The sequence below is a fragment of the Bactrocera tryoni genome, chromosome 2, assembly GCF_016617805.1.
Source record: "Bactrocera tryoni isolate S06 chromosome 2, CSIRO_BtryS06_freeze2, whole genome shotgun sequence".
Classification (NCBI taxonomy): Eukaryota; Metazoa; Arthropoda; class Insecta; order Diptera; family Tephritidae; genus Bactrocera; species Bactrocera tryoni.
In genome coordinates, this window is record NC_052500.1 from 3,670,912 (window position 1) to 3,698,509 (window position 27,598).

The 27,598-nt window shown below is 38.8% G+C and overlaps 1 protein-coding gene across 7 annotated transcripts; it reads right to left on the reverse strand.

Moving 5' to 3' along the window:
• Positions 1-614: 614 nt before the first annotated feature.
• Positions 615-27,417, reverse strand: LOC120768022 (protein borderless). Of its 7 annotated transcripts, none has more exons than XM_040094492.1 (9): positions 27,349-27,417; positions 23,920-24,718; positions 8,008-8,230; positions 7,417-7,701; positions 7,005-7,153; positions 5,057-5,317; positions 3,264-3,492; positions 1,551-1,757; positions 615-1,488 (listed from the first exon to the last, which is right to left on the reverse strand). In XM_040094492.1, the coding sequence occupies exons 2-9, from the start codon at positions 24,340-24,342 to the stop codon at positions 983-985; spliced, it is 2,283 nt and encodes a 760-aa protein (XP_039950426.1). In that variant the 5' UTR covers positions 24,343-24,718; positions 27,349-27,417; the 3' UTR covers positions 615-982. The 7 variants fall into 7 exon arrangements, with proteins under 7 accessions (XP_039950426.1, XP_039950423.1, XP_039950425.1 ...); XM_040094489.1 differs by having other exon boundaries at positions 27,276-27,390; XM_040094491.1 differs by having other exon boundaries at positions 23,920-24,732; positions 27,276-27,390.
• Positions 27,418-27,598: the final 181 nt, after the last annotated feature.

Genomic DNA, 27,598 nt, shown 5'->3' on the forward strand with positions numbered 1-27,598 from the left:
TGTTCACAAGAAAGGCAGTGTGAGCCGGGGCGTTGACGTGGTGCAACTTCCAAGCGGCTGCGCTGTCTTGTCGGACCCGATTGAACCTTTGTTTGAGTCTCTTGTGGACTTCCACCTAAAACTTGGTATTGACGGTTTGTCCAGGAGGAACAAATTCATGATGGACGATGCCTTTGATGCCAAAAAAAGACAATGATCTTCATCAGCGACCTCTTCCCGGCTCTCCGAAAACATTTACTGAGTTTTACTCAGACTTTAATCGCATACCTCTGCTCTAATGAACACTGCATTTTCGGCTTGCATTACTAACAGAAACACGTCGCGCGAAAATGTTTGTCCTAACTCTCCAGGTGCTCGGCGACAACTGACCAGCCGCTCGTTCGTTAGCTAGGAACTCCTCTACCGAATTGTTTGGATACTGGTTGATCCGGTGAAGACTTAAGAATCCACTTCCTGACTATTAAAAATTTGATGTTAAGTGTTATTAGAGATGGCTTTCATATAGTAAGGATACTGCTTGCTTTGCGCTCTTGCTCTTCTGAGAGTTAATATTTTGAGTACTTCACTGAGCACTTAATCCCACATCTCCTATGAAAACTAAGCAAACATTTTTATTTATTCCATAATTTATTTTACCTTTTTACCGTAGTTAGTTTTACATTTATATTAGAAATTAGAATATAATATTGCTGACTTTTTTTGGGGTTAATGTCTTACATTCGAGTTCATAATTTCACATAATTTTTACATTTTATATGTTTTAAGGGTTTCCTTTAATTACAATTAGTTGATTTGATATTATTTAGAAGAGAAAATAAAATAAATAAAGCCTAGTTGCTCGCTTGATGGCGTGTTGCTTTGGTTCGTGGGAGGAAGAGGGGTTCTATGGCTGTGGCTTTGGCTCGTTCGTCATCGCTGCTACAACTACCGCGTTCGCTTCAACGACCGCTTGCATAGGGAACTGCCAGCTGATCTCATATACTCAGGTGTTATTCATCTTTTCGCTGTCCTTGGCATCGCCATCGTTGTCGCCGCTGTCGAACAAATGTCGCAGGCAACTGCGTTTCACGTATAAAAACGCGACCAGGGCGCACAGCAGGAACGCAATGCCCACTGTGCTGCCGATGAGCAAGGCGCGTGTCTTGCGGTGTGATGGCACCTCGATGGTGAGTACATCACTTGCCACTTGCTCGCCATTGATGGATGTGGCTATCACTTGTATCTGGAAGATGGCGTCCTCCTTGAGATGGCGCAGCTGATAGAAGTTGTCGAAGGTTTCGATGGTGCCGATGAGAAAATGTTCGGGCTCCTTCCACCAGCGCACCGTGTAGAGGCGCACCGATTCTGCGCCGCGTTTGGGCGCCTGCCAATGCACCAACCAACCTTGTACATTATTCGTGGCGGTGAGATTGTAGGGTGCGCTAATGCTGCTCGCCAGCGGATTGGACTGGAGCAGCATGTTGGCCTCGTTCGTTGCTATGCTCGATTCTGCTGGGATCAAGTACAGAAATGTAAATAATATTCTATTTAATATGTACTCCAGAACTTACGCTGCGTTGAAAATCGAAGCGTTTTGCTGAACATGCCGTCGCCATATTTGTCTTGACTGAGCACCATGATCTCGTACTCGTGACCCGGTTGCAAATTCTGTATTGTCGCCTCCATAATGTTCTTCTGCAATATGCGCATGGTGCGCCATTCTGGTGATTCGGTGAGGCGATACCACACGGTGTACTCCAGATTGGGACGCAGGTAGCCTGTATATTGGAAGCAGAAATTGGTTTAATTGCTTGATGTGTAAATCAAAAAAGAAAGAGGGATAAGAAAGAAAAACTCGAAGTTTTATAGTATTTCGTCTTGCTTGGCGTATCTTTGGATGAGAAACACACAAGTTTTCGTTCAGAAAAACGGAGGAGAGATAAAATCAGTTTTGGACGAAAAACGTTTTGGCTCTCATTTCTTTGGTAACAATCTCTTGTTGATCCACGACCAAAGTTCGAATATTGAGCACATATCAAAAATCAGTGGTGAAAGATGCACCTCGCTTTGGTCGAGCTATCGTTGGAAAAGTCGATGAAATTATGGAAAAGATTGACCAGGACCGTGACATAAGTAGCTATGACATCTCAAACAGTTCTGAACCATTTAAAAAAGGCTAGCTACAAAAAAAAGCTCTATGTTTGGGTACCACATGAGTTATCTGTGAAAAATTTAATGGACCGAATTAATATCTGCGATTCTTTGCTGAAACGAAATGAAATCGAACCATTTCTGAAGCGAATGGTAACTGGAGATGAAAAGTGGATCAAATACGATAATAATGTGCGAAAAAGATCATGGTCCAAGCGTGATGAAGCTCAAGCATAGCCTCGAAAGGTTATGCTGAGTCTTTGGAGGGGTTCAAAAGGAATGAACTGCTCCACCCTGCTCCAACGATTAATTCTACATTTTACTGTCAACAACTAATGAGATTGAAACAAGCAATGGGAAAAAATGGCTAGAACTCATCAGCAAAAAGGGCTTTGTCTTCCACCAGGATAACGCTAGGCCAGACACATCTTTGATGATTCAGCATAAACTGTGAAAGCTTGGCTTGGAAGTTTTGATGCATCCACCATATAGCCCCGACCTTGCACCATCGGACTACCATTTGTTTCGGTCAATACAGAGCTCCCGTAATGGAGTAAAGTTGGCTTTAAGAGAAGCCTGTGAAAATTACTTGTCGCAGTTTTTCGCCGAGAAATCAGAAAAGTTTTACACTGGTGGAATAATGTCTCTAGCGGGAAAATGGCTAAAAGTGACCGACCAAAATGGTACATATTTGGTTCATTAAAGTTCATTACAAATATAAAAAAATAAATTGAAGCTTGATTAGAAATACGAAAAGATTTTCGACTACATCCAATAATCTACCAAAATTCAAAATACGAAAATGTCATGTTGACAACTTTTCTACAAAAAATTTTCTTTTATTTTAAAAAAAAAGTAAAAAATTAACGCACTGAACCTCCAAAACCTCAACATGTGTAAACAGACAATTTGCCAAAAATCCGAAAACTCCAACAAAGCAAAGCCCTCAACAACAATGCTCACTTTGGTCAATCAAGCAGAAACATGCCGATGACTGCAAACCCATTCAACCGACCAAAACAACAAAGTGCGCGCAGTAACAATAGCAAGGTGTAGAGTTGACTGGGCACAGTGGAAGTGGAGCTTAGCGGCTACGATAAAACGGGCGCATTACAGCCAGCGCTTGAACTCACCTGGTTGCCAGCGTACCGTTATCGCCGTTTCCATGCTGTTCGCCGTCAAATTGTAGGGCGGTCGCGGTGCAATATTCTCGATCATCAATTCCGTTTCGGCAGTTATGGTCGCAGCTTCATTAGTGGCCGAACACTCGTACATACCGCGATCCGTTTCGACCAAATTCGAAATGATTAAATTGCCAGCGTTGATGCTGTGACGCTCGTCGGGCAATTGGCTGCCATCTTTCTGCAAAGCGTAGCGGTGGAGGTGGTGTGTGAGAAGAGCGATGCGTGTAGAATAGAAAAAAATATACAAATTTGGTGCCTTTGATATGATTTTCATGCAATAAAAACATTTTCAGGCATCAAAATGCCGCGCGAACTAGTTTCAACCGTGCTGCAGCGGTGTGTAACGGTATTTGGTGCGGAGTACGTATTTAACATAATGCCTCAGTAATGTGTACGTCTGTGGCGCGTAAATAGGCTTATAATAGGTAATGAATTTGGCGCCAGCTGTGATTGGCAACGAAAAGCTCGGCGCTCGGCGCTCGTGCGCGGCATTTAAATATTCACAATAGTCGAATTAAGTGAAATGTGGTGTTTGTATGCAATAAAATTAAATTAATGATGAGTTTACTTTAATAATTTTAAAAATGCTTTTTTAGCTTTCTTTTCTATAATTTTTTATATATCGTACAGTTGAAATCACTTTCATTGATTTTCCGAAGCTTTTTATAGGCTTTATTGTACTTCAAGAATTGTGGTGATTATAAGAAAGACATTTGGAGAAGACAAAAATGGTTTTCATTGTAATTTCAAATTAAAAAAAACCTTTAATTGTTGTTGTTTATGATTTGAAGAAAGAGCTTTATTATACTTTAACATAAATTCTTAAAGCTTTTATCATAGCTGTTAACCTATTAATCGCGCATTGTACTTGTTACAGCATTAAAAATTTCCCAAATTGATTAGAGCAAAATGTGTATGAGATTACATTCCTTGGTCGGTTACAATTTGGAACCAATTTGCTTACATAAATCGAACTGTCAGACGAAAGTTTCTCTTAGTTACATCTACTCTTGCTTTTATATAAATTTTAATCAAACATCTGTTTATTTTTCCAAAAATTTGAAAATGCCGCTTTGTTGGGCTCTTCTTCAATAATACAGTGAAAGCTCTATTAAACGGACGCTCTATTAAGCGGACATCGCCATTAACATGTACATTGGCCGGTTCAACATTTTTTTTTATCTTTTTTAAGGATAATCTTTTAACAGCACAACTCTATTAACCGAACAGAAAGGCCCGCCTGTGTCCGTTTATGAGAGAGTCCACTGTATTATATTTCTATATATTATATTTTGAACCAATATGTTCATTCAAATAAAGCTCCGGCGCCCTTGCTCGCCATTTCGCTACTTCATTCAAAACTACTTCGCCCCAAGACTACTCTGTAGATCTGCATTGATCTCATCATCAAATTTTAACCAGCCAATCAACCAATGCCATTCCGGGCCTATACCCGACTACTCCCTACATTTCTAAATTGCGCTCTTACAAGCGTGCCACATTGTGGCAACTACTAACCAGCTAACCAGTAACGTTACGCATTTTAGTCAACTTCCAATTTGTTTTCAACGCACAACTGCTACCTTGCCCAACCTGGATTTGCAGGAATACTCAAACAAATAACCGAAATTTGAACTGCGGTTGCAGTTCGTGCAATTACTGGCCAGCAGCTGGTTGGCATGCGAATGACGACGCCGAATACACGCACCCACGTAGTTGCGCATAATTGTGACTGTACTTACTCGGCTCCAGACAATTGTCGGCCGATTGTTTCCGTCTCGGTCAATGGCTTCGCATGGCAATTCGGCCGTTTCGCCCAACTTCTGTATGTAAATCGGTTTCGGTGTTATGGTGAATATTGGCGGTCGCAACACAATTACACTAATGATGGGCGATGGTCCGCCCGTACCCAGATCGTTGTAGGGTGTGCACGTATAGCTGCCTGCCGTGCTCTCGTCCACTTTGGAGAAGTACAAGCTGCCGTTGCTTTTGTAGAAAACGCCCTGCGCAGTTTTGGGTGAGCAATAGTTGCAGGAAGCGTATAAGAAGGGAAAGAAATAGAAGAAATTAATTAGTTGAATTTACCAAAACATTATTATTAATGAAAAGTACAGAAATAAGTATTACTGAGTTCGTTGAAAAATATAGAATTCCTGTAAATTTTTCCTAGTTTTATATGTGGATTATACTGTGGAACATATTGATAAGAAAAAATTTGACTCCAACTAACCTTAAAAAATACATTTGGATATCAATAGCAATAGTCAGAACTCAATTTTGTTACAAAATGAGTTTAAGCTTTCAGCAAGTCTTCAGAAACTTATGGAAGACATTTTTAGAAATATGATCATGGTATAATTTGACTTTCGCGCCACCTACCAGAATTTTTTTGTTGTTTATAACCTGCCTAAGTGCAAGAACTGGATTAAAATGTGATGAAAGGTTTGGCAGAGTTTAAGGAAAGAACATACCGAACTCCTTCACAAAACTATTAGGTGGCTATTGCATGAATGGGCAAAAAATAGTAAGACTTTTTAATTTGAACTTTTTAATTTAAGCTGCGCGAAAACCCATTCGTCAAAATATTATTTTTCTGGGTTGGTATGACTCCCAGTGACATCTGTGCCAAATGTCACTTCAAAATAATCATTAGCGTTTAGTATACGCTTGCCATTCTGAATGATATAAAGGGCATGCGGCCCATTTTGCGATGAGAGAATTTATTCAACAAAGAAGTTCCGTTAAATTTTGTGTGCGGAGTCAAATTTCAGATGGCGAAACGTTCAGAATATTGAAAATGGTCTACGGTCATAATTGTTTGTCGCGAGCAAGTGTTTTTTTATTTGCAAAAATTATTCAAAAACGGTCGAGAACGCTTTGATGATGAAACACGTCTAGGACGGTGGTCAACACGTCAATAAGATAAAGGAATTGGTGCTTGAAAATCGACGATTAACAGTCAGAGATCTTACTGGCATCGTAGAAATATGGGAAGGATCAGAGAAAACCATTTTGAAAAATCATTTGGGCCTAAGAAAAGTGAAGGCATGATTGGTTCGAAAATCACTAAATTTTTTCGAAAAACAGCGTCGCGTTAACATCTGTGACGCAATGCTTTCCGACTACCAGGATGTCATGAACCGTATTATTACTGGCGATGAGTCTTGTATCTTGGGTTACGATGCAGAAACAGACGCTCAATCGTCGAATCTCATAGGAAAGGTGATTCGAAGCCGAAAAAATAGGTCAAAAAGGAAGGATATGTTGACAGTTTTCTTAGATTATCAAGGTGTGGCGAACTCCTTCCGACCGGCCAAACTGCCAACAAAAAATACGGAAAGAGGCCGGAACTATCGGCAGGGAACTCTTGGTTTTTATTGGTTTATCGTGTCTTACCACTTTTTGCTTTTATTAGTATCTTCGAAGCTCTTAAGTTCCGGGCCATCTTTTTTTCATATCAGAACGCTCACTAAAAAAATATGACGTATTATTTGGAAAGAGTAGTCAGTATTTCTCTTTCAAATAAAAACTCTGAATTTTTTTTTTAAAATTTTGTTCCTGATAGCAAAAAAAAAAATATGACAATAAGCTTTTCTGTCTTCATAGTAACGCATTTTAGCTTATTTTTAAATATTTTTTTAAAGTAAAGAAATTACGATTTTCCATAATATTTTTACGAAAGTTACATACCGGCACGTTGTACGAGTCGAAGAGCAGTCCATCCTTTTCCCAGCGTAGATTTTTCAATGGCGGATTGGCGCGAAAATGACAATCGAGAACCGCTGGCTGTCCGAATGGCAGGTAAACCTCCGGCGGTGCATAAATCACTTTGGCCTTATCTGCAAAGCAATGCAACGTAAGCAATGACAATGACTGTGTAAACTGTGCAACATGCAGAGCCACCACACACACACATGCACAAAAATTCAGACATGGACTGACTGACATAAACAACTTAGTTGAAGCTTTTGTCCACTGTCATTTTATGCGAGCGTGCACTTGGGCCTCCTCTGCTCACATGGAGGCCGTCTAACGTACATACATACTACGCTATATGCCACAGCTCGGGCATATGGTTGCACATATCACTGGTCATACTCACATTGTATGTTGAGGAATGCTTTGGCAAATTGAAATTCGCCCTCTGTGTTGTTGACACGGCACTCGTACTCGCCCAAATCGCTCATCATCGTCGGATCGATGCTGAGACTGCCATCGGGTCCGGTGTGACAGCGTCGCATTAGATCCTGTACGTCCTCTAGTGGCGTGCCATCCTTGAACCAGCCAATGGTCGATGCATCGGGATATTTCATTACACAATGGAAGAATGCCGTCTGACCCTCCATAATCGTTTGATTCACTGGCGGTATTTTTATGAGCGAACCACCTGTTCGTGTTCGAAAGCAAAAGATTGAAAGGTCAAAAGGTGAATTGCTGCTGCCATATGCTTAAGATTTAGTTTGTAATGCGAAGTAATGCAATGTCTGTCTTTGTTGCCATATTATTAATACGCGCTTGCAGTGGTCAACGCCGCAGTTGCAACCCTCAGCGCATTGCATTTACTCCGTGAAAGCATTATTTATTTTTAGTGATTCGACTTTATTTGTATTTCATGATTGGATTTCTTTTGCGACTTCTTTTTGCTTTATATTGTTGCTGTCATGTTTTTGTTTTTGCTTTCTCTAATACTCACCCTGCACGGCTAGGTGGAATAGTGTGCCGTTGTTGCGCACGCTTGGCGTACGATTAGGGAAGATGATTTGGCAGTGATACCAGCCCTGGTCGGACTCCCGTATGGCGGTGAGATTAACAGATGCTTTCCCGTATTCCGGATGATTGGTGACTAGATTTAAGCGTCCATTAAAGAGCTCAGTGGCGGTCGACTCACCCTCATACCAGGTGAAAATCTTCTTGCTCTGCAAAGAAGTTGAAGGAAGGCATTTTAAATTTAATAAAATATTGAAATAAATTTAGGGAAGTTGAAAAAAAGCTACAGCCGTTCAAAAATTAATGAAAATAATGAAGGAATTCGCTATATTTTGAATTTTTTGTACAAAAAGGCACGAATGCCACCAAGCCATCAATGCCATGACATCGCTAAGAAACTTAACATTCATCATCAAACGTGTTTGAACCATTTAAAAAAGGCTGGATACAAAAAGAAGCTAGATGTTTGGATACTACATGAAATGCCTGTAAAAAATGTAATGAACCGAATTAATATTTGCGATTCTTTGCTGAAAAAATAGAATCGAACCATTACTGAAGCGTATGTTAATAGGAGATGAAAAGCGGACCAAATACGACAATAATGTGCGAAAAGATCACGGTCCAAGCGTGGTAAAGCTCCACAAATGGTCGCAAAGCCAAGATTGACGCCTCGAAAGGTTATGCTGAATGTTTGGTGGGATTGAAAAGGAATCATCCACTATGAGCTCCTCCAGCCTGGTTGTACGATTTATTCTATATTTTACTGTCAACAACTGATGAGATTTGAGCAAGCAATCGAAAAAAACGGTCAGAACTGATCAACAGAGAGGGCTTCGTCTTCCATCAGGACAACGCTAGACCACACACATTTTTGATGACTCGGCAAAAACTGGGAGAGCTTAGCTGGAAAGTTTTGATGAGTCCGCCATATAGCCCTGACCTTGCACCATCGGACTACCTTTTGTTTCGGTCAATACAGAACTCTCTTAATGGAGTAAGGAGCTTCAAGGGAAGCCTGTGAAAATTACTTGTCGCAGTGTTTCGCCGAGAAACCAGAAAAATTTTGCACTTATGAAATAATGTGTCTAGCGGAAAAAAATGGTCGACCAAAATGATACATACCTGGTTCATTAAAGTTTACTATACATATAAAAAAAATAAGTTGAAGTTGCTTGGAAATACGAAAGACTTTTTCGACCACCCAATATATGAGGTCCTACTGATCCCAACTCAATGATATTCAGCAACTGTTTCTTTAACTTTTTGGTTGTTGTAGTGATTAATCGCATGACTCGCATGAGACAAGTTTTCAAGGAATACACGACCTTGACTGAATGCTTTGATAAAGTAGACTTTTCAAAATACTTCTTGAATATTTTCAGCGACTTCGTTGCGCTGATTCTATTAAAAACCCAAACTCGTTATCTAATATGTTTCCATAAAAAAATTTGTCGGACAACACTTTCACGTCGTAGACAAATAGCAGCCAAACAAATGTAATGTGAAAGTTTTGGCGACTGTTCCTCCAAAGGAAACGAATTAGCTCATACTTTCTTTTTGTGTGATTTTGGTTTTATATGAATTAGCACACATAACAAACATTATTGTACTGCTTTCAAACAGTCAACTTTTCTGGCAATCGAGAGATTTTTTTGAAGTACACAGACGGTTTAGCTGAGAGAGAGAGTAGCATATAAGAGCCTGTGCTAGCTTCAATATTTATGTTTCCGCTACAAAATCATAAACCAGCACGTGGCATTGCTAATTAATTACTGCTATATATATGTATGTATATATGAGACATGTGGTCATCGGAGTGCGTATGATCACCGTGTGCAACGGTATCAAAGCCATGAGTCTATTTCACATAGTGATTGGGCATTATGGAAATTTCGTTGGCCTCCACTATGCTGTTTGTACCAGACACACATACACACTTGCTTCCGCCATCACATCCACTGGTGCATTATCCAACTGTCAGTTGCTTTGTTTGTTCTGCCTGCTTATTCACTAATTCAATTGACCGCCCGCAGTGCCGCAGCAATGGCAGGGGCGTATGAGTAACATTGACGCATTGTGGCAACAAAGCAGTAGCAAACAGTATGCAACAAAGCAAAGCGACTTGTTATTGTTACTGTGCTAATATTCAATGAATGAAGCGCACAAGAACACAATTCACACACACACACACACACACACAGATGCTGACGCGTGCATCCGCATGTCGGTAGGTTCGCTTTGACTTCGCCTGCGTGTCTGCCTCCATCGATGGCCGCGCGGAAATATTAGCCTGACATTGAATGCGACCGTTGTGTTGCCAAGTGAAACAGCGGAGGCGCGCAGATTTTGCATTTTTTTCGCTTTGTGCGTCTTTTCTCAACATGCTTTCATTCGCAGCGCACACGAGTGATCCATCAATGAGGAATGTGCAAATCAAAAGGGCGATTCGCACGCATTTTATTTCGGCTTTCGCGTGCGCGTGCATAGTACGCGGTGTGATGGTGAAGTCGGTAGAGTAAATTATAAAACATGCAAGCACTGCGTTACTTTGGGTGGGACGAAAACAGCAGCGGCGCATTAAACTGCTGGCACGCGTATCAATTATGTGGCTGAAGCTGGAGCCTGGATTGGCTGAGCGCTTGTGCGGCGAGGCATTGAAAAACTCAACAGACCATAAAATGGATTTCTTTTTGTTGTGAAAAAGTGAACAAGATGAATCAGCAGTTATTAGCGCGGCCTTGATGTTGACTGCCAGCGAAAGATTGGCATACTGTTGGTGGCTGGAAAGGCACATTTCGGGCCATAAATAAATTTTGAGCAGACAATTGTGTTAAACATGCGAATTTTGCAATTAGGGAGTTTTGATGTGAAACAAGGATGCGGAACGGAAATTTAGAATATTTATTAAATGCAGTCGGAATTTCGGAAAGCGTTTTTTACTAATTTTAGAGGTACTCAGCAAGTAGTGTCAAGTAGATAGGCTACATTGTAGTCATAAAATGGAATTATTCTATAATATTGAGATCAGGCCAGTCACAGGAAGACTGAAAATTTATATGGTTTCAAAGAAAGTAATTTCGTTTTGATTTATTTGGATTTTATGTTTGAGCGCTCCCAACTTTTAATTTTATTTTTGTATTAGTGGTGGGTGGTATTTTGTCTCAAAATATACCTCAATTTCTTAAGCGCAGGGTGATGAAAATACTCGAACTATGCTTCTAATCGTATTTCACACTTGATTTCATTGCTTTGAAACACGCAGTATCCGCGGAATGCAAGCTCGCGTCTTACACAAAAATAAGGGAAAGCGTTAGCTCGGCTGAACCTTATCTACACTACTCTTAACAAGTGGATTTTTATTGCATAAAAAGTATAAAAAATCTTTTTCATGATTTTCATTGATCAGTTTCTGTGGTAGTTATACTACGTTATAGTGATTCGATCTAAACAACCTTTGGAAAATAAACTGTGCCAAATTTGGTAGAGATACCTTAACAAATAAAGAAGGTTCCCATACAAGTACTTGATTCCAATCGTTCAGTTTGTATGGCAGCTATATGATATAGTGGTTCGATATCAGTCATTGCGACAAATAAGCAGCTTCTAGAAGAGAAAAGATTGTCTGCGAAATTTCAGATCGATATCTCAAAAACTAGTGACAAGTTTCCGTATACAAACAGACGAGGTGAAGTCAATTCAGCTTGACACACTAAGGAACAAACAAACATTTTCAAGCACGGTATGCCCATCACGTTGCATAGATTTTTTTAGAGAGTCTGTTATATTGGTTTTCATTCATATTCCACCAGAATCATTTTGTGGATTGCTTGAAATTTTCATTTTTAGTAGCCCCCTTTGGACGTCTGCTGCCATTTCAATTCAATCGACTTCAATTTAAGAGAACATAATGTAATAAATTCAAGTTTTGCTTGACAAAATCTGAACGCTTTCAAATTTGATATAAATTTGCTTATTGCTCGAATTCAAATGACTTAGTTGCGCTTTTTCGTAAAAGCAAAGACAATAAACAAATTGCACGAGTAAATAATTGCCTTTGCAACCCAGCCGAAAAACCAACAGCAAGAAAGAAGTATACATTTACTTAGATTAAATTCATAAGGAAACATAAAAATAACTAGAAGCAACCAAAACTACAAGAGCGTCATATAAGCAAAGCAAATGAGGTTGGTAGCTAACGAGGGCAAGACGAAATATCTGCTGTCAGCAAAAAAACAGTCATCGCACTCGCGACTTGCCTCAAACATCACTGTTGACAGTCATAGCTTCGAAGTCGTAGATAATTTCGTCTATCTTAGAACCAGCATTAACAACAACAACAACGACAGTATCGAAATCCAACGCAGAATCACTCTTGCCAACAGGTGCTACTTCGATTGGAGTAGGCAATTGAGAATTAAAGTCCTCACTCGACGAACAAAGACAAAATTCTATAAGTTTCCCATCATCCTCGTCCTAAAATATGCTAAGATCTTTTTTTTGTTTCATTATGATGCTTGGAATATTTATGGTACATATGTATATTCTGTATAAGCAGACCTGTGATATATCGTTTAACTTTCCAGTGATCATTTGTTAAAGATCTTTTTAATTAAAATTTCTTTTTAATAACAAAAAGACATTTTTCTTAAACTACCGCTTTCATTTTGCATCAATTTTTCAACTAGTTATCTTTTGTCTACTTTCGGACCATTCTCTCTCTAAAAGCCTCAAAGCACATGTTAGAGCACCAGCACCCAACTGCGAGCAAATGGTAAGTGTTTCTATGCTCGCATTGCAATAAAGAACACATTTATCAACATAATCAAACAAATTAGAATCATAACTTGATTTATCCGGTAATTTTCGTGTGCACCCAAAGTTCGGCACTGATTTACATACGGTAGGTCGGCATGCACTCGCATAATCTGTACACATGAGCAGAGAAATTGAATTAGTTGATAACGCAAAAGCGATCAAATTGACCTTAGAAGTGCCTACCGCCTGCATAGCGCACACACATGTGCGCATAAGGCTACGTTCACACGCACACACTCGCGATGCGCGCTTAATTTGACCGTGAAATGGCTAATAGCCGCAAAGCTGCTGCGAATATATGCGAATATTTAATGCCACCAAAAAACAACAACAACAATGCTGAACGCTAGCTGAAATTAGAAAATTGCATGCGATTTTGCATAAATACGAACGAGATAATTATGAGCATAAAGCAATAATTATTTATGTACATATATGTACTCCCAAATATTGGGTAGCCGAAAAAGTCTTTTCGTATTTTTATGGTTAAATTTCACCTTTCACTTTCACGAAAAGACTTTTTCGACTACCCAATAATGTACTATAGGAGAAGAAAATTTACATCGAACTTTTGGTACTGGATTTCACCTGATAATTTGCCGTTATGAACTGAGTAAGTGTCAAACACATGTATTCCCTCCGACAGTTGGTTTGTTAGTTGCTGCTCCACTATGACCCATGCTCCGAAAAAACATCCTTTTGTTAAACGTTGCATATACTCATATCCTGCTCATCCTTCTGCCTCGCTTGTCAAAGTTCCGCATATAATTTGCATATTTTTTCATTCCATTTACCGTATTAATTTCGTGTGTGAAATTGTTTGTGGTTTCGCATGCCTGTTGCCGCGTGTGTGACATACTCCGGCACTTTTAAGGACAACTTAATTAATTTTCGATATTAAAATTGACAGGCATTGTCACATGGCATAGCAGATAAGCACTTTTAATTCGCTTTTGTGCTCATTATTTAATACCATTACATTTATTATTCAATAAAATATATACTGTCTGCTGCTATTATGTAATTTGAGGCCTATATATGTGTATGCATACTACTATGGGCAAAAAATAGTAAGACTTTGTTCTATATGTTATTCTAAAAAATCTATGTCATCCCTTTTGACACCAATTTTGTTTTTTCCAATTATCGAAACAGTTCTTAAAGTCAATTAACGGAAGGAATGTGCGTAGGGATTAATGTCTTTAATTGACTCAAAACGGTTTCCTCGGAGCGGTCGTTTGAGTTTTTTGCATAGCCAGAAGTCACAGGGTGCTAAATCAGGCGAATTCAGTACTTGCGGCACGATATTAGTAGAAAATTTGGCGAAAAACTCACGAAAAATCAATGCAGAATGCGACGGTGCATTCACCCGGTACAAAAATCAAGAGTTGTCGGCCCATAATTCCGGTCTCTTTTTACGAATAGCTTCGCGCAGCCGACGCATAACACTCAAATAGTATTCCTTGTTCATCGTTTGGCCTGTCGGAAGGTTTTCGCAGTGCGCCACAACTCGATAATCGGGGAAAACTATTAACATAACGTTGATTAACCTTCTGCTCTCCTTTGCCACGATATTCGGGGGATTGATCGTCTGTTTCCGTGTTCTAAGCTTAGATCCAAGACTCATCGCCAGTAATAATACGTTTCATGACATGATGATCGCATTGTTGTCCAGACGTTAACTCAACGCCGATTTTCGAAAAAAATTTTTGATTTTGATTCCACAAAATATATCATCGTAAAAATCGCCGAATGCAGTTTTTGAGCTTCAGAAACACAAGCGAATACCAAACATTAATGATTATTTTTATGCGAAATTTGTCACAGATATCACTGACAGTCATACCAACCTAAAAAAAGTATTTCGACGAATAGGTCGAAATAGGTTTTCGTGCGAAATTTAAATTAAAAAGTCTTACTATTTTTAGCCCACAGTATATTTTTTATCAGAACTGCCTTTCAGTATAGAAAATACTTTATATGTATACTTTATATGTATATCACTCGCTAGTTTTGGACTTAATTAATAAAAATATGTAAAACACATGTATAAATGATTAACATGATGAGCTGAGACGATTTATCTATGACAATCTGTCCATTTGTAAATACGCGAGCTAGTCCCTCAATTTTTGAGATATCGATCTGAACAAGATTTGACGAGGTACCTCAACGAAATTTGGCGTGACTAATTTTTCAAAGCATTGCTACAATTTCCGAAAAAATTGTTCAGAATGGAACACTATAGCAAATAGCTGCCATACAAGTTGAAAAAGTCCTTGTATGGGAAACTTTTTTATTTGAAGAGGAATCTTGACGAAATTTGGCATGTATTATTTTTCAAGGCTACGGTACAAACTTCGAAGAAATCGTTAAGGTCGGATCACATTTGCATATAGCTTTTATTTAAATTGAACGATGAATAACTAGTCCTTGTATGGAAAACTTTTTTATTTCACAAGAAATCTTCACTAAATTCGGCATGCGTTATTGTCCAAGAGAACGTTGGAACTCCGAAGAAATTGCTTACATCGGACCAATAAAGCATATAGTTACCACACAAACTGACCGATCGAAATCAAGTTTTTGTAAGAAATATTTTGTAATTGTGAAGAGTGTTATAGCTTCGATGCAGTCGAAGATAATTAAAATAAAATAATAATATAAATAAATTAAAATATTTGCTCTTTATTATTTTTTATTTACAAAAACATTTATTTTTAGACAGAAAATTAATTATTATGCGAGAATTCTCTAAAAAATTTACTACGCCCTACCTTTTCTATGACAAGCACAAAATAGAAACTTTTAAATATATTCATTAGAAATGATAAGAATAACGAATTTGTAGCACGCAGTCGCGGAAAATAGTCAATTCTGCGAATCAGCGTTACTTTATTTGCATTCTAAAAGGTCTTGTTGTTGTATATAACATTACTTAAGTATATATGTATAATTATTTATCTTACACAGCACAGATTATTCTAAGAAAATATGTTCCGCATATCAATAACCGAATCGCTTTGCATTAAAAATGCATTAAGTCGAAAATGATTAGTATGCAAACAGCGAGCAATAAAGTTCCAAAAAAATGCGCATAACAACATATACATATGTAAGTGCATGGAAATACTTTGCATTTCGTTTAGCTAGTGGATCACGTCATCAGAAGCGGCATGTAATGATTGCCATTAATTTATGCCAATAAATGTGTAAATAAAAATTTGCAATTTGAAGAAATTAGCTGCCAACAAATGGCGTATCAAATTCTGACAGTTGTTAATGAGTTGTTGTATTTGTGTAATGCATACCTAAACACACACACATTCACATTTACATAGTTGTTCACAAGTGACAGATGTTTAGACTATTAAGTGACTGACACAGAGCCAACCAATAGCACAACAACAACAGCAAAAACTACTGCAAAGCATTTACTACGTTTCAGCAGCTTACATACACACATGCGCACACGCACATAAATACGGTAGCCGTTTAGTATTGCAACAGCGAAATAATAATTTATTTATGGAAAACTGCAAATGCTTAGCAATGCATTTATTTTTATTTTAAAATAATTAACATTTACCTCTAGAGCATGTGTTAGTGTGTGTTTTACAATACTTGGTAGCTGCCGCCAAGTATTGATGGATGGAGCTGATGAGATGAGCATGAAATGCGGTTTGATTGCCGATCGTAAATCGTATCAGTGGCAATGTCAGCCCGTCAGCGTGCCTGCGGTTTGTAGGCAGACTGCAAATTGCAAGTAGAAATACAACAACAAATACTTTTGTGAACGCTACGTCTAGCTTTTGGGGTCTGTTAGACCTCAGTATTCGCTATAAGGCTCTTGTGAGAGTCTCAATCGACAGTTTTCTGAATTTCAGAATTTAAAGCGGCCAACTGCAGCATAAAATTTTTAAAATTAAAACTTGATTTCATTTCGACTTCTTTGACACCAAATCAATAAAGTCAAGTTTTTGTTCCCATTATGTCAGTCAATGCTTCTATTTAAAGACAAAACACAGAAATTTCAAATTTAATGGAGAATGTTTATTATCATTCGAAAGAACATTCTTTGGCATTTATTTTTTGAAGGTTATCTCTTTCAAATGTTGGTTGCGGCTACGTCTCAGATGGTCCACCCATTGAGTCCAATTTTTGATGACTCTTTCCTGCATTTCGACTGATAACTGGCGAATGACATGACTGGTAACTGACGTAAAGCTTTTCTCCAAGGCATGAATCGAAGCGGGATTGTCCGCATAGACTTTAGAATTTACATATTCCCACAAGAAAAAGGCAAACGGTGGCCAATCGACCCACCCAAAACGGGAAATTACCCGCTCACCGAAGTGTTCTCTCAATAAATCCATTGATTTATGCGATGTTTTGAAAGCGGTTCCGCCTTGTTAAAACTCAACGTCGCCGAGATCACGAGCTTCAATTTCAGATATCACATAGTCGGTTATAACGGCGCAATAACGGTCGCAATTGACGGTTACGTTCTCACCGGCATAATTTTTGTAGAAATATACACCGATGACTCTAACGACCCAAAAATCACACGAGCCGTTGTTTTTTTCTGGATGAAATGGCAGCTCTTGAAACTCTCTAGGTGACTCTTCGTCCCAAATACGGCAATTTTGCTTGTTAAATACCCATTGAGCCGGAAATGGGCCTCATCGCTGAACAAAATTTGGCTCGAAAACGTCGAACCTTGCTGGAACTTTTCAAGAGCCCATAGAGCAAAGCGATGTCGCTTGGTAAAGTAGAGCTTCAATTCTTGCACAAGCTGTATTTAAGATCTCGACGAGAAATGCGCCAAGTCGTTCAATATGTTAATACTTTTTCACTTCATAGCCTAGCTACATTGACATGACTTCGTGACTCTGAGTTGCTACGAATGGAGCCGAATCGACTCTCCATGGTCTCATTCCACAGTACATTCCCAACTAAGACTGCTATATTTTCTTCACTGCGTGCTGGACATGGTCTATTCAAGAATCGGCAACAATCCTCCCGAAAACCCTCTCTGAGGGTGCCGACTGGTAATGCTTAAATACCACAGTAGCACAGACTGCTAACAGTTCCCTGTTGTTGCAGTTGGGAGGCATTTAGCTATGGTTTGACTTCGGTGTTCCTTTGTTCTCAATAGCACAACATTCAAAAAAGAAGTATTGCTATGCTTGAGAGCACAAAAAAGGCTGAATCAAGGTGTCATGCATTCCGTGCCGAGGGTCAGCCTTGCTGCTCTTAAATAGCCCAGACTTGAGCGGAGCTTGCGGATATCTGGCGCCCTCCTTAATTCGTATTAAGACAGCCTACCCGCTCAGAAGGATATAGCTACAACTCCCAACCAATGAGCAGCTTATAAAGAAGCTGCCAAATAGTGGATGCGAGCTGCGCTGACAAACGTGATGCTGGCGGTGCTATTAAACAACCCGTGTCTCCCACCGTCATGCACGGATGCCGGCTGTTGCGTAGGGGTGTCGGCAGACAGTCTTTTTACCAACCTGCCAACCTGCCTACCTGCCACCTACAGAGCTTTCGAAAATTTAATTTGATGTTGCCAGCGTGTAAAATTTGTTGCTAAAGGGATTACGAATTTATATTTAACGCTTGGTCCACCATTTCAGCAAACTAATAAATGAGAAAAACATTTCGAAACGCGATTCACTTTTTATTTATTTAAATATTTAGCGGAATTCAGATTCAAATACTTTCGCTGACATTATTTACGCATTAGTATTGAGGAATAATTTAGCTTTAATTATATTAGTTTTTTGGCAGTCAATATAATGCATCCATGTATCTTCACCCAACGAACTGTCCAGTCCAATAAAATAGAAATAAATAAAGAAAAGAGCGTTTGGCAATTGTTGCTGAATTCATTCCAATTAGTGGATTAAATTAAACAAAAAATCATTAAATTTGCGGCAGCTGCATGACAGCAACGGAAAAAGTGAACGCGATATTAAGTGGCACACACACACACACACAAACGAGCGAACGAACCTTAATTACAAACACAAGTGCAAAAACGGTGAAAAGCAATTCCACACACCTACACGCCCACGTAGCGGTACATACGTATGCACTGACGTGCAGCTTGTGCCTGCGAGCACAAAAGTAAAAGCAATTCGAGTGCTCTACATTTCACAAAGTGTCGATATTCGCACGTCGGTTCATTGATTCCGCTGCCAATTGACAATTAATTTTTTCCACTGCCCTTGCACCACTCACGCGCCGCCCACACTACGTACATGTTTTTATAGCTCACACTTTTTCCACGATTTCATCCATATGTGAGCGTGGCCTTGTGTGTGTGTTGGCAGTGTACGCACAATGCAGTTGCTCGCGCTTTAATCCGCTGAGGCTGGTCGCGCGTCAGTTGAAGTAACTGTCAGCAGCGGCGGCGGGCGAGCGCCGTTCAGCTGTTGATTTGTCGGTTCGATGCGAGATGACATCATGACCCATATTGACCGAAACGCCGCACAAAAAGTGAACTGCCGCCAGTTACTGGCTAATAAACGCTGTCTAAATGCTCGCCGGCCTGGGCGTGTTGTGATTAACGCTAGTCAGCGCAAAATATTGGCAGACGGAAAGGGAAAGCAGTTTACTAAAGTTCGCTTTAAAAGAAAAGCGAGTTTAAAGCGGAAACTGTTTGGTTCGAAAGTGACGCCATTTGCTGGGAGTGAGGCAATCATACGGGATTTCATATAAATCGAGAGTATTATTATACTTTCATTGAAGTGAGTGATGCAGGCATATTGGGCAGTCGAAAAAGTCTTTTCGTATTTCCAATCAAACTTCAACTTTTTTTTTATATTTATAATGAGCTCTAATGAACCAAATATGTACCGTTTTGGTCGGCCACCTTTTGTAATTTTTCCGCTAGAGACCTTATTTCATCAGTGTAAAACTTTTCTGGTTTCTCGGCGAAAAAGCTGCGACAAGTCATTTTCCTAGGCTTCTCTTGTAGCCAACTTTACTCCATTACGGGAGTTCTGCATTGACCAAAACAAATGGTAGTCCGATGGTGCAAGGTCAAGGCTATATGGTGGATGCATCAAAACTTCATAGCCAAGCTCTCCCTGCTCTTGCCGGGTCATCAAAAATGTGCGTGGTTTAGCGTTGTCCTGATGGAAGACGAAGCCCTTTCTGTTGGTCAGTTCTGGCTATTTTTTTCAATTGCTTGCTTCAATTTTACCAGTTCTTGACAGTAAAGTGTAGAATCAATCGTTCAACCAGGCTGGAGCAGCTCATAGTAGATGATTCCTTTCCTATACCACCAAACATTCAGCATAACCTTTCGTGGCTTCAATCTTGGCTTTGCGACCATTTGTTGGGCTTCACTACTTTTGGACCATGATCTTTTCGCACATTACTGTCGTATTTGATCCACTTTTCATCTCCTGTTAACATACGCTTCAGTAATGGTTTGATTTCATTTTTTCCAGCAAAGAATCGCAGATATTAATTCGGTCCATTACATTTTTCACAGGCATTTCATGTGGTACCCAAACAAAGAGCTTCTTTTTGTAGCCAGCCATTTTAAAATGGTTCAAAACTGTTGGAAGATGAATGCTGACTTTTTTAGCGATGTCATGGCTATTTATGTGTCGGTCCTGGTCAATATTTTTTATAATTCCATCGACTTTTTCAACGACTGGTCGACCAGAGCGAGGTGTATCTATCACATCGGAATTTCCAGAACGGAAGCGTGCGAATCATTGCTATGCTACACGAACTGATACAGCATCGTCTCTGTAAACTTCACAAATTTCATTGGTGGACGAAAAGAATTTTTCGACTACCCAGAAATTATTTTCTAGGACAACGATACAATATTTGAATTTTGAATCGAACTTCTATAGCATATAGCTGTCATACAAATTGGACGATATAGTTAATGTGTGGAAACTCCATTACTACTAAAGTGTATCCCAGCTACGGTGCAAGCGAAATTAAAGTTTTTTCTTCTCTTTTATTGCATGTACCAGTCCGATATGCTACGTACTTGTATATATGTATAATAATATGTACATGGCGTATGAGTAACATTTAACATCTAGCATGAAAGTACTCATATTATGCACATATATTTTTTATGGAAAATAGTAATATTTTTAAAAATAATATTTATTATAGAAAATCTTCATTTGCTCTTAGCTATAATTTCAAACGGTTTCGTTGAATTGCTTGCACCCCTGAAGTGCCACAAAAACTAAATTGCAAGTAATTTTATTGTCAATAGTCATCAATAATCGTAATTATAAATAGTCGAACAGCTGTTTGTTGAGTAACTGTGCAAGCTGCACCTACAAATTTAGCTTGTAACCCTTGAAGCGGCTTTATTGGACTTTCCCACGCTCATAAATGCCATCGTAGAAATGTATGTAGGTGTTCAATCAACACTAACAGCACTCGTTGATTGGCGTTATAACTGTAAAATTGCGTATTTCATTATCAATATGTCAGATTTTAATTAAATTGTCACACCGAAGCAAAGAATGATTGATGCCACACAATTCAACATAAATGGCTTTAATATATACGCTATAAGAACTGTCTGTCCTTACATACAAACATACATATGTGTATGCCATCATACTTTATGTGTAAGTAAATAGTTAGTTGAACAGATGTATTGCATATCAATTGCAAAAATAGAAAGCCGCACAAACATTTGCATGTGCCTTCATGCTTATATGACACAGCGCCACACACACTCTATAAATAAATTTATGAAATTTGCATGCTAGTTTAGTGGATTGCTAACGGTGTGTTAGCGTATCAATTAAATTTTTGCTGATCAATTAAATTACTCTGCATGCTTGCTTTTCGATTAGAGCTTTTGGTGTTTGGCGTTTTGGCATGAGTTCATCATAAAAAAAAAATATTAGAATTTCAAACTCTTCCTTCAAAGACGATTATTGCTTAAGTATTTGCATCAAAGGTTAGTAATTAAGAAAAAAGTATTTTCTCCATTTTCAATATAGTTCCTGCTTTCAAAAGCTGTATCAGAGCTCCCTTTCATTCCTAATTTTTTTCGTATAACTTTCTCATTTAATATTCTTAACTATGATATAGCAAATACTGACTATACTAGATCATAATGGTGGGTGGCTATCGGACGACGCACATATACATTTAGGAGGTGCATTGAGAAACCACCAGGGCCTTTTGTTGTAATTTTTAACTTCTTAGAAATATTTTTCAGGGACTAAAATTCACTCATTCTCCTATCTAAACCATCCCATGCCTCCAATGAAGTTCATCAGTACGAAAAGTTTTACCTGTGCAGCCGTCGAAATATCATCAAGAAGCCTTTGATCGACTGTTGCGATTCACTTCCTATGAAAAGCTTTCCATTCGAATAGCTGCTTTAAACTCTAGTCTTCTTCTTGAACAGCTTATGTATGCTGCACCAGGTCTGCTAGCATGTCTGCCAATTAGGAAGTGAGCTCTTAGCACTACCAGAGTTAATACGTCATTCCTTTTGAATTTCAATTGTCGGTATGTGCGACCCATATTCCATTCATGCCACGTTTGCCTGTTTGTTGAGCAATTTAGGGATTGACTCCACCGAAACTCAGCTATATTTGTATTGTACGAGTACAATATGTATTTTGATTGAATATCTACACGAAGCTTGAGAAGCATTGGGTTATATTACATTGATAAACGAGGAATACATCGCGACTTTTGGTTTATTTTGCTCTCTTCTTCCCCAGCATATAGATAAAGTCCAATATACTGCTGAATGCTAGCGAAGCGTTGTGATCCCTATTTAGAAAACATGGATTCGTGGTTCTGAAAACTGCGACTGCAGACTTCTGTCCAATCTATTAGCAGGTATTCTGGTGTATCAGATTCCCTCCCGCAGAACCGGCAATTTACGAAAGAAGCAAGGTTCTTGTTGTATGAGCGCTTTCTTAGCTTGCAGTGGCCAGTATAGAATGCGACAAGTAGTCTGAATTTGTTCCAAGAGAGCTTTTTTATGGTATGAGAACAGGTCCTACAATATAAGTGGATGCTGCAGAGCGGGCGAGCTCATTAGCCAGTTCATTCCCGGTTATACATTTGTGACCAGGCACCCACATGGTTACGTTTCGCTAGGCTATGCAGCCAAGACATATACATTTTCTCTTTTCCGAAATCTAGCTGTAGCGTGGTGCCTGTTATATCTAGTTCATCGACATCACAGTTAGCAGGAATAGCACTATGTTCTGGAATCCTTTGCAGGTTTATCCTGAAATAGCAAGATAGATCAAGCGGTCAAGGTTATTCTTTTACTATATTTTACGAAACCCCAAGAGTCTCAAAGCTGGTTGGCTATGTGCATGAAATAAATATACTCTTTGTTCTGAGCACACTTTTTGCCAGAACATTAAGTCCTTATTTTACTGTCGTAGTTCTCGTGTCTTGGCTCCCACTGTTGACCGTCTTAACTTCAAAGTCGTCGATAATTTTGTCTATTTTAGAACTGGTATAAACACCAACAACAATGTCAGCTTTGAAATCCAACGCAGAATAACTCTTGTCAACAGCTCTTACTTTGGACTGAGCAGGCAAATAAGAAGTAAAGTTCCCGTTCTGCTAAATGGTGCAGAGGCATGGATAACATTTGATAAGTGGATTTACGATTAGCTGTATGAGACATTGATATAGTTCAGCGAATTAAAAGACAGCGGCTCCGCTGGCTAGATTATGTCGTCCGAATAGATGAAGACACTCCCGCTTTGAAAGTATTTGACGTAGTATCCGCCGGGGAAGCAAAGAAAAAGGAAGACATCTACTACGTTGGAAAGACCAGGGGAGAAGCACCTGACTATCATTGGAATCTCCAAATGGCGACAAATATTTTGGATAAAAATTTTGATGAAAAAAAATGTAAAAATAATTATTTGTGTCCCGTCAATCGAAACCTTAAACTGATTCATACATTTAATAGATGATTCTTATTATAATTACACTCGCACATGATCTACCGTAATATTAGTTACTAAAAGTCTGCTCTACAAACAAAAACACGATTTTAATTAGCTTGCTTGTTCTAGTTGTATTTGCTTACCTCTTTGCTCCAGATGACCACGTACTCGATGGGCACGTCGTACGGAAAGTTAATGGGGCAATTGAATACCACATGCGAGCCAACCTTCGCCTCCAGATGTGTCTGCTTGTGCAGATGATCGCGCGCGCACGACGCACAGGATATGTTAATCAAGCAGAGCAGCGCCATTGCGAGCGCAACCACGGCGGGGCGGCAAAGCGGCGCTCTCGCCGGTTTGTTGTTATTACACGTTTTATTTGTGTCGTTTTGCTTGTTGTTGTTGCTTTGCTGCCTTGACGTGGCATCAGCGCTATTGTTATTGCATAAGCAACTGTTCATTATTGTAGCGTCTGTTTCACTTGCGGACGAAGCCGTTGACATTGTGCCGCTTTTTGTTGCTATTGTTTCTATTGTCGAATGCTTGCCTTTTTTGCGGTTTGTCATTTCACTCAGCTTTGCTTTTTCTCCTTCATATAGCTGACGCGCTGGGCGGCGTGACCGACGGCAATGGCAGTGGCGCAGAGACGGCAGGTCCAGCTAATAGCACGGATTGCTCGCCTTATTTGTATCTTCTTATTGAATTATTTACTTTGCGTTTTTGTTTCTTTTATCACTTGAATTCTTATTAACGTATGTGGGTATTGTCTTTACTGTGTCTCTTTGGGCGTCTTTTTTATGTGCACTCTTTAATCAGATGAGCATTTGGCAGCGCTTTGCAGTAGCTTTCTTACACTTTTCACATTTTTTGGAAACTTTCTTGTGCTTCGGTTATGTTTTTGTTGTTATTTAGTTAGTTGAAATTAAATCAAAAGTATTTCCTCTGCAAAAAAATCCCTTGTATGAGATTTGTTTAGTGTTGTTGTCAAGCCCGAGCGCTTAAATGAGATTTTTGTTGTTGTTTCCAAGCCCTCGCTTCAAAATAAGCACACATAATACTAATTGTTTAATATATGGGCACGTTAATTGTTGATAAATTGGGTTGGAATTTTGTGTAACAAATAATATTAACCTTGAAATCACGGGAAAAAGCAACTATACTATAAACTATTGTGTCACAGGCCTAAACTAGCATCGAACTAATGAAAATATTTTTTTTTATTCTTGTAACTGTTTCATTAATCACTCGCTCCTTAATAACTCATTTCATTAGTAAGATTCTACACTAAGCCTTAGCTTCGACCCACACCTCTGACGATTAGACATGATATTCTACGGATAATATTGGATAGTCGAAAAAGTCTTTTCATATTCCAAATCAAACTTCAGCATTTTTTTTGATATTTAGAGAGAACTTTATGAACCAAATATGTACCATTTTGGTCGACGCTTTTTTGCCATTTTTCCTATAGATACATTTTTCTATTTAAAACTTTTCTGGTTTCTCGGCGAAAAACTACGTCGCGTAATATCCACAGGCTTCTCTTGAAGCCAACTTTTTTCCATTAATGGAGTTATGCAATGACCAAAACAAATGGTAGTCCGATAGTGAAAGGTCGCGGCTAGTGGATGCATCAGAACATCCCACATAGCGTTGTACTGATGGAAGACGAATCCCTTTCTGTTGATCAGTTCTGACCGTTTTTTTCGATTAAATAAAATGTATAATCAATCGTTCGACCAGACTGGAGCAGCTGATAATGGATGATTCCTTTCCAATCCCACCAAACACTCGAAATAACCTTTCAAGGCTTTGCGCTCATTTCCATCGACTTTTTCAACGATAGATCAACCAGAGCGAGGCGCATCTTTCATATTAAAGTTTCAAGAACGGAGCGACGAATCATTGTTGTTCTACACGAGCTGATACAACATCGTCTTTTGTAAATTTCATTGGTGCCTTGCGTGGGATTCTGCTCTATTTTATACGAAAATTTCAAAATATAGCGAATTTCTTCATTATTTTCACTAATTTTTGCACAAATTTATCTTTTTTAAAAACTTCCCCAAATTTATTTATTTTTTTTGGTCAAATGAAGCTTAAAACCTCACCTTTCTAACACTATATGGTATAACATAATGTGGTTGGTAACACTGGAGTTATACGACTACAACGACACCTATTGACAAAATACGAAAATACTTTTTCGACCACCCAATATACAATATGTACATTTCCCTATGCTGGGTTAAGTTCTATGCTAAGCCAAGACACACACCACTTCCGATTAGACAGATGATCTTCTACAGAAAATAATATGCTCTAATTACTGTTGTGAAGAAACATAAAGTATGGGCGTAATAATATTTCGATTTCGATAATTGAAGAAAATATGTCGAGGGTGAGACTTAAACTCGGTAATACTCATCGATTTACTTTTTTATGTCACATATTGGTAGCAAGCGTTAACCAGAAAAAACAGAGAGCCTGAGATTTCGTTTATGGTGTGAGAGTACTTGACTGAAGACGTTCATACTTTTGTCGTTAGACACCAAATAAGTGTAACCGGAGCTATACAGATGAATAAATTCGATCAATTGGGCTTCGTAAGCGATATATAATATTTAAAACAACCGTTACAACTCAAAATTGGTTGAATAAGACTGGTTTTACCGCGTTACAAATGGTAGGAGTTGCCAAATGTAAAAAATACTAACTTTTTAAGATACCTGAATTTAATAAAAATATAAAAAATTATTGTTTTTTGTTTTTAATAAACTTAGTGTGTTTTTAATCCGTGCGTGGTGCTGCATATTGCACACAGTGGCTTAAAACCCGATTAATTTCATTTATTTGCATTCTGATGCATATGTTTTTCAGTTATATTAAACAAATAACAGTTATGTCGCATACATAATTGCACTAGTACAAAAAAGAGTTGCATATTTAAAAGATTAAAAGAAAATTGCAATTATTAAATCAAAATATTTTTAATATGTAACTGCGAGGTATCATTGCAGATATTATTTTTTCTTGAAGCTAATAAATAAACAAGCAAACCAACGCATTTCCGCCTTTATTAAAATTCTGTTTGCATTGCCATGGATGCCTTCAATATTTTATAAAAACTGCATATCTCAATTTCTCTTAATTCTAAAATTCTTTTCCATTTAATTCGAAACCATTTTTTCGCAAACTATATGTTTGCCGTTATTTTATTTCAATTTCGCGTAACGAATTTATATCCGACACGCAAGTAAAAAACCTGCGGACACACACGAATCACACGAACACTCGGCGAGCGCGAGATAGGCGCGTTAAATTCATAAAACGGGTCAATTGAGTTTAAATTAGTCGCGATTTTTCGTGATTTACGTCGCAGTCAGCGCCATCTCAGACGTTGCACATATGACGTCGCGGATCAACGGTACTCTGCTTGCCACAAACAAACACTCGAGTGCACTTGTCGCATTAAATGCATAGACATATGAGCACTAACCTAAAAAATGCAGGATTTTATTTCCTTTATTTTTATATGATGCCAGCACACCGTTAGCTACTAAGCGAGTTACCGTTATTTGCGAAGTGCTTGCGTTGATCGGAGAACTGCGACTGATCGTGCGCGCTACTAGCGACGATCCATATACTGAGCTGAACTGAGCTAAGCTAAGCCGAAGCTTCGTAGTTAGTACAGACATTTAGTATATTTTCGTCTAACGCGGAATCATTCCAAAACATCATAATGAAGATCAACGCAACGCGGTGTTACGTTGCGCATTTCGTAGTCTGCCCAGCGCTGATGAGCTTTGCGTTGGCGTTCAG

Excerpts from the sequence above, each read along its gene's own strand:
- LOC120768022 (XM_040094492.1), bottom strand. The coding sequence starts at position 24,342 with ATGACAAACCGCAAAAAAGGCAAGCATTCGACAATAGAAACAATAGCA. Across the intron at positions 7,702-8,007 it reads ATTCCACCTAGCCGTGCAGG|GTGGTTCGCTCATAAAAATA; the intron begins GTGAGTATTAGA and ends GAACACGAACAG. Across the intron at positions 3,493-5,056 it reads CGACAATTGTCTGGAGCCGA|AAAGATGGCAGCCAATTGCC; the intron begins GTAAGTACAGTC and ends TACGCTTTGCAG.